The 13,671-nt window shown below is 39.0% G+C and overlaps 1 protein-coding gene across 5 annotated transcripts in view; it reads right to left on the bottom strand.

Annotated features, from left to right (window-relative positions):
- SLC15A5 (solute carrier family 15 member 5) overlaps positions 1–10,357 on the bottom strand; it is a 29,740-nt gene extending 19,383 nt beyond the window's left edge. For all 5 annotated transcript variants that reach the window (XM_079304072.1, XM_079304073.1, XM_079304075.1 and 2 more), the window contains exons 1-5: positions 10,220–10,357; positions 8,138–8,653; positions 6,461–6,683; positions 2,617–2,786; positions 981–1,201 (exon numbers count right to left, since the gene is read on the bottom strand). In XM_079304072.1, the coding sequence (XP_079160198.1) occupies positions 981–1,201; positions 2,617–2,786; positions 6,461–6,683; positions 8,138–8,507 (984 nt within the window). In that variant the 5' untranslated portion in view covers positions 8,508–8,653; positions 10,220–10,357. The remainder of the gene's footprint in view (positions 1–980; positions 1,202–2,616; positions 2,787–6,460; positions 6,684–8,137; positions 8,654–10,219) is intronic.
- Positions 10,358–13,671: the final 3,314 nt, after the last annotated feature.

Here is a 13,671-nt window from a genome sequence, read left to right as displayed (position 1 = left end):
TTAAACTTATTGGAAATTCTGCCAAAGGATTAATTTACTTCAGCAGTGGAAAGACATCTATATTTTCTAGATAAATACTTTGTAATAAACTTGGTAAATGATAATATCTGCTTAATTTTCATGTGGTCACTAATGCATACCCTTGGCCATGTATGTGTGTTTGTTGGTTTTTGAATTTTTTTTTGTTTGTTTGGGATTTTTTGTGCTTTTGGGGGAAGGGAAAGAATTGGGGAGGGAAGAGGAAAAAGAATGAGGCAGATGGATGAGAACATGGGAAGGTGGCATGAGGAAATGCCAGTGAAGCAGTATATGCCACAATATTAGTAAGAATTTCCTCGAGCAGCATTTTAACACCAATGAGTAAAAATGAATTTCCAAGCTGGCTCCTAAACTTGTCCTCCCAGTTGCCAAAGGGCAACTTAGCTGCCTCCAACTCCTGCTCAGCCAGGATCATCCATCCAGAAAGGAACCTGAGGGAATCCTGTCAGCTCCAGGAGCTTCTTGACACATTTACATTTATAACATCCACAGAGGAGCTGTGAAAGGACTGCTGTTACCCATGAATGGAAACCCACCCACTTCCACTGTGGGTACAACAAGCCTGTCAAAACAGTAGCAGAAACAAGCAAGCAAAACAGCAAATAAAGATTTTTCTACCTCTCCCCAAAGGTGAGGGAACACTTAGAAGTTGGAAAATTGCATTTTTTAAGAGCACTGATCCTGAGTCTCATGAGGAGAACAGGATGGTTCAGACAGTAAAAAGATCCCAAGAAAGGAGTAGCAAACACTCAGCTTCTTAATGAGTCCTGACCAAGTCAATTTTCATTATTCGAGGAGCTCAGAGGCCACAGCAAGGTATATTCTTAAGCAATTAAAGCTACTTTGCCAGGCTGCTCAGCTGCCAAAGCAACACCTAGAGGGACCATTAAACACATGTCAGAGTCTATTTCAAGATGTTTGCTGAACAGCCGTGCACCCACCTGCATGATGCACGTCCTGTACAGGATCTGGAAAGTGAACAAGGGGAAGAGCCTGGCGAGTGACTTCGTGCCTTCCACCTGGCTCTCGCTGTAGCAGCCCCCGTGGTTCTCCTTGGCCAGGTCCAGCCAGCTGGGTGCGGCTGTGCTGAAATAGCGATAGCGCTCACAGCACGCCCGCAGGGCGCTGAAAATCACCCCCAAAGCCGTCAGCAGGGAGCTGTCTGCAAGCAAGCACAGACACTGGACATCAGCGGGGATTTACCTGCTGCCAGGAGAAACAACAACTGTGCGAGGGGAAGTATAAGCTGCTGTAGTCACCTTTATAGGAAGGGGAAATGTAATTACTCTGGAATTTTGGGTTCATAACCCAATTGTTACAAAAGCAACAGCCACAGACCAGAGTGCCTTTTAGCACCAGTTATTCAACACACCACAATGTGCTTCTCCGGTTGAGCACCTCAAGTATTAATTTCCTTTGTTTTTTCTTTCCATTTATTGGATGTCTATTGAATGCCTGCTGAAGACCAGTAGCAAGAGAGGGACAGCAACGAAATAAGAAGGAAAAGGAGTTCAAAAAACAGTTGATAAGTTAAGAGAACTTTCATGGGTCAATGTAAAAGCCAGAATTTTCATCTCAGATGTTCCAAGTAGCATGCAGGACAAAAGAGAAGTTTCCAGTCTAGTTCTTGGCATATTACAATTTACTGACTGGTTACTGGGTTCAGAAATTGCTAATTTGGTCCTCAAATGAAATAAAAGTACAATGAGCACAAAACTGCTATAGCTTCAGGCTTGGGAATGCATGTTCATTTACCTTTGGCAAATTTCCATCCATGAAAATAGGAGTTATAGCACTTCTATGTTGACTATCTATAAATAAATACTTTCCAAAACCCAAAGTGAATTAACATTGCAGGATGAAAATGTCTCCCTACTATCTCTGGTGTGGAAATGATTTTCTAGAAATATCAATTGACACCTACTTGCTTTAAGTTACTAAGTAAGGGCATTTTATTAGATACACTAATATTTAAAACTCCCTGGCTGTGGGATACTAACCTGCAGAATATTATCACTATGAAATAAAATCTGAAATAGCATATCAAAATCTGCAAATAAAAATTTCCTAGAGTTTTTATTGTTCTGTAAGACTGCACTAGGCAACTATTCTCTCCTCTCATTGGAAGTGATGTTTAAGTTTCAGACCTAGATTATTTTACTCTTAAAATAAATCTGAAGATAGAAGGAAAAAAAAAACCAAACAAGTGCAGAATTCCAGAGTAAACTGACTAAGAAGCTAACCAGCAAACAAGTGGGACCTGGGGCTCTTCTCAAAGCAGAGTTAGTTTCAGAAGTAAATAAAAGACAGGAGGAAATTTGGTATTAGCTCCATTCATTGGCAGAGCTTGTAATGGGATGTTTTAAGTTAGACAAATGTTATTTTGCTTTGCCCTACATTGGAGTTTTGGCATTCACAAGAAGGGAATAAGGAGCAGTAATGTGGTTGGAAGGGTAAAACCCAAAGATGTACAACCAAGCAGGGCAGAGTTATGGAAGGATTAGTTCAGGTATGCAGTTGATTTCTTTTGTGAAAGCAATCTCTAAAGATATTGCCTGAGACAGAGTTGCCTCTTACCTGTTTTGGGTCTGTAAATCATGTCACCCCTAACCATGTGAATGGTGATCATAGCCATGAGCCCAGACACAAAGGGGATAAGAAAGCCAAGGTTCCTGGCCACAGACTGCTGGATGTAAGAAATGCTGACAAAAACCACTGCTGAATTCAAGTTAACCAGCCAGTGAAACCTGGAACACAGAGACAAGAGAGAGAAAAGTGGAGAGGCTGAATAATATAAAAGCCTTTACAGAAGATTAAAACATCCAATTAAAGGCATGGTTAAGTATAGTAATCATGGACAGCATCAGTACCATGCACACATTAGCACAGCAATTAAAACAGATTTTCACTCAAATGTCTCAGCTCCAAGAGGTATATGATTAAAGTAAGTGTACTAAAGCAGTAGAGCTGAACAAATTATCAGTCTGGTACTGGAAATATTCTTGTGGGTGACATTAATTAAATACATCAACATTTACCATTTGCACATTTACTATCTGGTAACAAGCTTTGTATATGAAATATCATCAAATCATATGCTTAAAGCTTAAGAGAGAAATGTCTTAATGCCACCACCCTTTGGTTAAGAAATATTAAATGTTAAAAACTGTAAGAAGTATTAAAATTTATTTTAATTTATAAGTTATTAGTTTCAAGGCTTAGCTTAAATTTTTGTTGACTTATGGAATATCTTGACAAGGAGGTTTCCCAACACAATTTTCTCTGTAATTGGTAATAGAGGTGCTTCCCAAGTTAGTGCTGAGCCCCTCCTCATCACACAAGACATGCAAAGGATAAATCACACGCTCCTGGAAGCAGATGGCACACCTCCAGTGACCTCCTGCTGCAGCCTGTAACCCCTGAAAACAGCACAATTATTGAGCAGTACTGTCCCAATATGCCACAGATAAAGTTTGGAAGTGACTGCAAGAAGAGATTCCTTTGCCTTTGCTGGAGCCACAGCAAAATGGTTCCATTTAAAGGTGAAATACACAATTATAAAGCTTAATGCACATCCTGGCAGAAGCAAATCTTGTTTTCTTGTTCAGTGCTACTTGTGCATCATGCATACTGTTTGAACTTGAGTATTTGGGCTAACGAATCTAGAATCATCTTCAGTGACAAAAGGCTTGGAATTATGTTACTCAATGATGAAACAGTTGGAGGGATTTTGTACATAAAAATATTGACCCATTCAACTCAAGCTTTAAAAAAAGCTATAATTCTATGGCTCATTTGGATAGAACTTGTCTAAAAGTTTTGAACCGATTCTTAACTGACAATTTTAAAGTGAGAAGCTTCAGTGGCTGTTTTCCAAAATTTCTAAAGAGGTGTGCCTGAAGTCCTGACATTCTCCATGATGCTCTGAGTGTTTGACTGGAAATAAGAGCATTCAAAGAAAACCCTGGAGTACAGGAGATCACTTGGATTTTTCATTGCTGCATAGCAATGTACATGAAGAGTGAAACATGAAGTTCCTGTCCTCTTAAAAAAATGAGGAGACAAAAAACACCAACCACACCAGCCGACATAAACCTAATACACTTCTTGAAATGCTCTACAGAAATGCATTTGTGGTGAAAACTTTAAAGAAGTAGCACCCAGGTAATTCTTATTGAAAAGTATTGTTTATGTTTATACATCTTGGTAGGAGGAGGTCAGTTTTTCAGAATGACTATGGAGTTCTCTGCAAAATCAAAGTGGAAGAAAAACATCCCAAAGAAGTAGAAAAAGTTCTTAAAAAGTCAAAGTAAAGTATATTGGGGAAAATGGCAAAAATTGATCTGCAATATGTGGAAACATAATAGAGAGAGTGAGGGTGGAAAACACCATTGGTCCAATGTTCTCTGCAGATTTCTACAAGTCTGTAAGACAAGACACAGCTCTGCTCATTCTCACTGTACCCTTTGCCTCATCCTGTGCCCCCACAGACAGAATGCATTTCTCCTGCTGCACAATAGTACCAGTCCTGGACCCTGGAAATGCAGAAGGCCCCAGAAAAAATTAATCCAACAGGATCCAAGCTGCTTCTTCACTTAGAATTTGTATATTCTATGTATTTAAAAGGTCAGAGCCATAGTAGGTACTGCAGGTTAGAACCAAGTCCTAAGATGTGCCAAGCAATCTTCTTGAAGGATTCAATTAGAAAGCAGATAATTACCAGCACTTTTAACCCAATCTTTAATTTAATAATTCTGATTGTTTAAACACAGCTTGGCTAAGATCAGACCTAACTCATCAACAGTATGCCATCTCATTTTATATAATTTTAAAATTCAATCCCACAACAAACACCCAGCACACCAAGAGAGAACAGGTTACTAAGAAAAAGTGACTATATTCTGACTGGTTTAATGAGATTAAAAATCCTTAGAATGAACCCTCCATTTTTCTAAATTTTGAGATTGCATTCCAACAGCCCCTCCTTGAGTGCCAGCATAAAAATTAATTTCTTGAATTGCACATGTGCCTTTTTTGTTATTTCCAAAGTTCCAAGAACAGACCCATTTGGATCCCCCAAGGAACTTTTTATTCGAATTATATCTCCTTTGTAATCAACACTGAAAAATGTCACTTTGATTAAACACAATTCTGAATGGCTAAGACCACAGTACAATAAACTCTCCAGAGCTATCTTTCAGAACAACTGATTGCTCTCCAGTCTTAATCCCCTAGAGTCTTATTTAATCAAAATGATGTTGCTAATTAAGGATTAAAACTCAGAATAGAGCAAAAAGGAAGGAATTTTTTTCTCTTCTCTCCTATGTGCAGGTCAAGGAGGCAGAACCTGCTCTGAGGAACTAAACAGTCTCATCCACCTTTGGTAAAGCTACTTCATTCACTGAAGTTTGGATTTAATTTAAAACTCCTTGATATTAACATAATTGGAGGAAAAAAAGAATAGCCAGGAAAGCCATCCCCAAAGGAGGAGAGTTCTGATTCACCAAGATCTTCATTGATTCTTCAGCATTGCATTGTTAATATGGAAATGTGCTCAGTTTTTATTTTAATAATCATGTGTGTAAAGGAGAGAAAAGGGGGCAGTTTAGGACTTTCTTTCACCTTGCCATGAAGCAGGAACATGGAGAGTCCCACTGCAATTTCCTCACTGCATGGTTTAACCAGAAAATACAGCACTCTCTACAGGGCTATAGAAGGGGCAAATAAGGACAAACAAATAAACAAAAAATACCTCCTGGTCATGCATGGAGAAATAAATAGTTAATGCAGAAAAAAAGAAATCCTAACCTTGATTTGTAAGAACATTCTAAGAGCAATTCTTCCTAAAGAAGGAAAAATAATTTGACCAAGATACAAATGCTAAGTGTTTTATCAGATGCCAGAACTTTGCAGCTGCAAAGCTGAAATAATACAGCAGATCCCTACTGAGTTTAGTCTGAGACTACTCACAATCCTGACTCCTAGCAAACCAGCTGTCTACTGCTGCCTGTCACTGCTAAACATTTACTCTGATGCAAATCCCAATATATCAGTGAATTTTGCCACTGTTAGGGAGCAGCAGCAAAATATCCTAAAGGCATAGCCATGTTAAAGGCAGAAAACCAAACAGAGTATGTTGTTCCAACAGCAACAAGTTTAGCAAGGTTTGAGTATTTGGGCAAATTGTTTAATCCTGAAAACTCTGACTGAGCACTTCTGTGGGAGGCCAAAAGAGATCATCATGTACTAGCAAAAGGAAGAAGCAGGAAAAGTTTTAACTCTTGGAAACTTGCAAAATCTCCAAGTTGTGCCCTTAAAAACAAAACATTAAACACTTCATGCACAGAACTGTGAAATTCAGCTGTGCATTTAAAGGCAATATCATTCCCAAAAGGTATTTAGCCAACATGAAATAACCAACCAGTTGAAAAATGAAAGCAGCTCCTTTGGTGCACAGTCCTCGAGGCTGTAGGCACTCAGTGGACACACAATTGCTCTTATGCCTCCTATTCCCAGGCTGGCTGTGAGCAGGGCAAAGTAGAACACGATTTTCTGCTCCCTTTTGGGCAGGGTGAGAAGGATGTGTCGTCTGTCAATGTAAACATCTTCAAAGGGGAATGACACCACAGGTAACAGTGCTGTGCCTGGAATGGAGAGAAAATGGTCATTGGAAAGGAATAAGAATCAGAATTAGAGTTAGATTTTTTTAGAGCAGGTATGTTGAAAAGACAGGTGGAAAATCAAAGATGGACAAGAGGAAGAGGCATAATTCTGTAGAGAAGCAGAAATTTTTTGGCTGTTGCTATGTAAAGTAAGGCAATATCACTATGGATCACCAAGAAACCAAACCTTCTCTGAAATGCTTGTAAGGATTCAGCCACTTGTATCAACTGAACTACCAATTAACCAAAAAACCCCACAGAACATCCCATAGCGTAGTGGAGCTTTCTTTGCACCTTCTAAAAACCTCAGAAGTGTAATAGGAATCATAATTTGATAAATAAATTCTCAAAACTTTGGTAGGAAACATTCCTTTTCATTTTTTCTGTAGTAGCCTCATAGAATATATGATTTTCAGAAAATTTAACTATAGAAGTACTGCCAAGAATTGCATTTGCACTTCTAGTCTGCAAAGCAGGTCTTCCAGATAGTTTTTCAAGTTCTAATGGGCACTAAGTTTAAAACATATTCATGTATCAACAACACCAGTACTAGCCACTACTATGACCGAAAGGATAAGTGGTAGAAAAAGATTTAAACTAGAAGAGAAACAGTGGAAAATAACAGCAAACATTTTTCCAGACTGCTTGAATAATGGTTTCACAATCAGCTCAAGAGCATTTCAGGAATTACTGGGATATTTTTTTTTATTTGCTTTGTTGCATACCTAAATAACAATGTGGCTGGCTATTGTAGAAATCAGACTTGCTCAACAACTATTTCAAGCAAGAAACATTTCCACAAACTTGGTTTAATTTGACAGAGCAACCAGCAGATTGTGCTGGGAGATGCCCTACTGTAGGAGGCAAAATATGAACTGGAAACTGCCTGACCTGCTACTGAATAGGTGGATTTTGTCTGAGCAGTGGGTGTTGTTTTGTTTAAAGTGCTCAAAATAATACCCAGGGAAGATTCAGAATGTGCCAACAGAAGGCAAGCCCTCAGTGCAGGTATAATGATACTTAAGGCAAAGTTTGTTTATACTGGTGTATTCTTAAATACTTTTGCTCTTGTCCAAACACCCAAGTCTTGTACCTTTACATATAAACTAACACCAGGCAAGTTGTTTATGAATTCTCTCTTTGGCTGAAGCTTTGCACTTGTGCCAAGCACTAACAACCTTAGGGACCAATTTTAAGAGTCGAGCATCCACACTGCCAACAGCTGACCCACTTTAGAGGAGCCAAGTTTGTGCACCAGCTACACAAGATGCACACACAAATGTGGCTTTGTTTTCTGAGTGATTTCGAGGAGGCAAAGGTGAAAGCACTGCAGTGCATTTTGCATAGGGAGAGAGAAGTTGGGGAAAACAGACGCCCAGCACAGCGCTCAAGAACAGATTTACGTGAGAGAATCAGTGAAAAGTGCTGTGACCCACCTAGGAAGTGCAGGACCATGCAGATGCACACCAGCCTGACCCTGCCCACGAGGGGCTCAGCCAGCCAGCCCAGCAGCACTGGGCTCAGCGTGGAGGTGCCCAGGAAGCACATGTTGACCATGGCAGCCTGGTGGCTGCGGTAGCCCAGCTTGGCGGTGCAGAAGGGGATCATGTTGCACACGATGCCAAAGAAGGTGAAGCGCTCGCACAGCTCCACCAGCAGCACGCACACGGCCTCCTGCAGCTTCTTCTCAGCTGGAGGCACCCACCCAGCACGGCTGCTTCTCCCAGGTAGGGGTGGGTGCTCCTCGTCAGCCATGGCCTTCAGGAATCCCTTCTCCTGTGCATCTCCCCTGTCTGCAGCAGGCATTCTTGTCCTGTTCTTTTTTTTTCTTGCAGCAGATCAGCTTGAGTTACAGGTATGTATCTGTGCTCCTCCACTGTCATTAGCAGCCTGGTAAGACTCTTGCTTTGAATTCCACACTCTGCTACTACAATTTCTTAGGGCACCTGTCACTTTTGAGATATTACATATAGGATCAAAGAGCAATAAAAAAAAACCCAACCTGAAACAATCAAAGAATTACATGAACATTTCAGCTTTGAATTTAGCAACACTAGGAAGTTAAGTAGTTTATTTAATTAGTTTGTTCAGGGGTGAACAAGATTTTTTCCCTCAGAATTGCATTACCTATTGAATTATGTGAATCCAATACTGTATGCTAAACTCAATCTGTATGTTAAAGATAAAGGTTTAAACACACATGAAAGCTAACATTTTCAGCAGAACTCAAATAACAGATTGAGAAAATAATTTAGTTAAAATAATCCAATACTTTAATTAGGAAAAAGTGAAAAACAGCAAGTAGATAAAGACAGGGGTTTTTTTTTAAGGTTAACATTATCCAATGATTGTGCTATTTCTTTCAATTTCTGGTTGAAATTCAGATAAAGATAATTATAAAAATAAATAATGCCACTAGGTTTAAATTAGAAAAACAAATTTCTAAATAAGTTGAATTTTTTATCCTAAGAAAAAAGAGCAGCCTAGAAGCAGCCCAGCCCACAGCTGTTTCTTCAGGCAGATTCTGCCCTGTAGCTACAATGCTCCAGAAAGGACAGGGACACAAGGATATCAACAAAAGCTATTACAGCCTTGAAAGGGACTTAGGAAGAGCAAACTCACAGTGCTTCATAGTATTCCTGCTACTTTATCCACAGCAAAGTCTGCTGATCCCAGGTCAGCCTCTCCATTTTGTGGGGCTCATTAAGATCATTAACACCTGTTCAAAATGCTGCCACCCACAAATGGAATCATCCCACATCTATCTTGGGCAAATGTAAATGCACAGACATATTACAGGGAAGTGGAAAACCAGGTCAGCTTCCCTAAACAGAGCTCTCAGTGTTTCTGGTGGTGTTTTTTGAGACTTAGGCTCTGCTGTTTGTTTCCATCTGTCCTTGTAACTACTCAAATTTGGCCTCTTCAGGTCTTTTTAGAGTATGAGAACTACTACATGACAAAACAGAAGCACAATATTTAGTATATAACCAGAATGGATAAAGAATCCAAGATAACCTAAAAACTCTGAATCTTAAATCTAACTAGTAATAGGTTGTTTCCTGAAATTAAATATGTTTTTTAATCTATTACAAGTCTAAAGCAAGAACTCAGACAGCAAAAGCCTCACAGTTTTCAGAGACATTCAACTGGGGATGAAAACAGCTGTGACTTATGCCAAGAACTACTTCTGTCTTCTAATCCATGATAGTTAAAACAACCCTCCTTTGAGCAAACCAACCAGAGAAATGAAATATAGCTCAGCTTAGTTTCTTCATCAAAGCCTAAAGAAGCCAATCTCAAATCAGAACAGGACAGGTATTTTACCTCAAAGGTGCACACATCTTCTGTTGCATGAAGCTACTTTTATCTAACTGTTCACAAAGCTAATTATTTTCCCTTTTTTTTTTAAAGCAAATACAAATGTATTTTAACATCAGATAGAAAGCATAACAAAACTTTCGCTCTAATAGACAATTGAATATAAACCACTTTGCTTTCCTTTAGAGTGCCAAGTTTACCTGTTTTCATGTGTTCTGGCAGTCCACAGTGAATCACATCATGGGAACCAGCAGAGAGAGTAGAGATGGCTCTTAGTCCTCATGTGGTTTCATTTACCCAAAATTGGGGTAACAAGCTGGGAGAAGGGAGTTATTGACTGAGCCTTATAAATGCCCTAGAAAGAAGGAAGTGGGTGATTGTCATGATTAGTTTTGAATTGCCTTTGCATGTGATCAATAAGGGTGTGGTGACAGGCACAGATCAATCAGTACATGCTTGATGTGTTTAATGATAGGAGAATGTGCAGCTCCATGTAACAATAGGATCTTTATTGATTTACTTTTTAATCACTTCTGTAGCAATTATAAGTGGTCAGTCTATTTACTTGATATGTTTCCTAGTGAATTCTAGTTTAATCATCTGGCATTCAATTGGCTTATTCTTACTTATTACCACACAAGATAATAGAACTGCATAAAACCTGATGAAAAACCTCTACTATTTGCATTAACATATGTAGAGCTTTATATATACTGAGGCTCCTGGAAACTGGACACACAAAATAACAAAATGCTATTTCAAATTGCAGCCCTTCTGGCAGTACTTCTGTCTGCCAGTAAGGACTTTGCATGTTTTTTTTTAACAAATTTTCTTTAAAGATCTGCAAATGTGGCAGTCACATCTTGGAGAGAGGTTTATAAAAATGCTTGTTCTCACATGGCAGTGTCAGCCCACTGGAGATCTGGGTGTTAATAAAAGAGTTGCTATTTGGCACCCTACCACCCCAGGTTAAAGGTTACTTCTCATACTAGGACCTACACATTAATATTAGGCAAGTGAATCAAGCTGGTCAGATTGGAACTGAAATTTTCTAATAATTTTCTCCAACAGGGGATAAATGTCAGTGTTTTTATTGTAGAGGTGAACACTGAAATTGAAGAGGCAGAACTTTAGTGTCCAGCACAACAGTTCTTCTAGCTAAATGTAGTAGTGACTTTAAACCTCTGTTTATGTTCTAGAAAGGTCAGTCTCTAATTTTTTAGTAAATTTAGTTCAGCTTTACTCTTACTCTTTTAAAGAGCATGTGAGAGGTGTTACCCATTCTCACAGCAGTGGCTGTGCTAAATATCCAGGGTGGAAACATGATTGATATGGACGAGGCTGACAGTGCAACACAAGAATTTTGAATCCTACTTTTTCCCCCAGTGTCATTTTTGTTTCTCTCTCTTTCTTTTTTAAGCAGGGAGTGTGGCAAAAGCACAGAACTGACACAAAACAAGAATCCTAAAGCTTTTCCATGGTACCTAAAGCAGTACAAGAATGTACAAGAATGTACATTGAATACTTTGGCAAAATAGACTCAAAGCAAGATGATAGAAGAAAAAAGTATCTTGCCCAATTGCTGGGCATGACTTCTCTGAGTGAGAAATTTACTTTATACTCTATGAGTGCTAATTTATTTTGATAATTTTTTTTTCAGGGAGATGGTTTTAAAATTGCTGATCCTCAAACCTTTACTATAAATGAGAATTATTTTGGCATGATTACCCTGTTCCTTCAAACTGCACATGTTTTATTTCAGGGATTTTGTTCGAACATATATAATTATCTATGCTAAGCAGTTTATCATATGTTCTAAGGCTTTTGTCTTTATTGCACCTAGCTGACGGTTTTATAATTCAGGAGTAATTGAATTGCAATTATTTTTCATGATGCATAGTGTGGTTTTATATAATGTTGTTGGCAGATATTCTTTGTGGTGTCGTTTGGTCTAATGGGAAAATTAGAAATAGCTCTATCATATAGAAAGATGGCTTTTTTGTGTCATGTTATAGTTTGTAGATGGCACCCAGGATATTTTCTTTTGACACATAGATTTTTAGGTAGAGGCTGAAATGAGATTCTAAAGCAGAGTTCACAGTTGAGACAATATTATCTGTACATCCAAGGTGGTTCCAACTATTCTCCCATAGTGACAGTTCATTTATATTCAAGTCCATTTAGTAGACTGTAGTCAGTACTCTAAAATACATATATAAGTAATATGTGGTAGAGGAGTTTCTGCTCTAAATTCATCCCTGGTCCAACAGAACAGGTTTCAGAGAAGCCAGGAAAAGGTGTCAGCACTTTTTTTAGGAGCAAATCTTCATCAGAGCAGGGGACTGAGAGCAGATCTCCCACCTCAGTGATGTCCAACCACTGCAGTGCCCTGATAATCTTTTAATCTCTCCTGCTGGAGCTTTACATTGTCTCAAACTTTGGAAACTGTACAGGGGCTTACTTTGTAGCCTAGAGATGAGGGCTGCTCTCCTGGAATTTGGGAAGAGGCAAATGCAAGTCTCCGTGTCAAGGAATAGTTAATTATGTCTACAGAAGAGAAATTTTTCAACAGACAGGAGAGAGAAAGCACTGTCTGAGAAAAGTACAGTTTTGGCCCAAGAAGGGCAGAAAATGAGCCAGCAAAGCATCCTCTACACAGGGAAAATGATTACCTCAAAGATTTCAGTTTTATCCACAAAATAATACCTCAAATCTCACAAATTTGCATGGGATGTGTCAGTGGTCATACAAACCCCAGATTGTCTGTCCATATAAAAATCCTCATACACAGATGATCACATAAATGTTGATGGCAGGAAATTATCTTGAAACCTTTTTTTTTTTCCCTTATCTGTTCATACACATTTCTGACTTGCAAACTAGTACAGAAAGAAGTGTAACAAAATTTTATTTAATGTTCTGCAAACCTGAACATCCACAAGCTGAGACCTGTGTGAGTCATACAGACCCTCTCTACACTGCCTTGTGTGGTTTACTTGAGGGAGAAATGGCAGAATTTAAAATGTTTCTCTTGTAATGGCCAATATTTTCTCATTAGAACTGATTTTTAATTGAGTTTTTGGTCTTCATGACAGGTGCCAGCATGGTCAGCAAGTTAAGGGAGGTGATCCTTCCAGGTACAGTGTCCTTTATTATCAGCAATTTGCCTAAAATGAGTAAAACTGAAGTTACACTCCTAATCTGGGCATATGTACAGCAGAACTGTTTCAAAATTAGCTTAAACTGAGATACACAGATTAACTTCTTCAATTCTGTATGAAAAAGGCTGATTCAGGCCAGAAGAGATGACAGAAGGCTCACACTGATGGGATGGGTGGGATGCTTTCAGCTGCAGAGGTTCATGAAGGAAGGGGAGGTTTTCCCATGCCTTAAATGCTGAGAACAACACATCACATAACTACATAGGTGGCTGCACCTCTGGGCCTCTGCTATTTGATGATGTGAATACACCTTCTCCTAACTGCATTTGGCTCTTTAAAGACACCACTGAATTTCCCAAAGCACAGTTACTCCCACTTAGATTGCAGTCTATGAGATCTGAATTTGTATTTAGAAATGCTGCTTTCAATTTCCACTTAAAAATCACACTACAGCCATCAGTGGCTCTTCCACCTGCTATTCAGTGCTCACA

Source organism: Erithacus rubecula (assembly GCF_903797595.1).
Source record: "Erithacus rubecula genome assembly, chromosome: 4".
Lineage (NCBI taxonomy): Eukaryota > Metazoa > Chordata > Aves > Passeriformes > Muscicapidae > Erithacus > Erithacus rubecula.
This window is presented reverse-complemented; position numbering and strand designations above follow the sequence as displayed.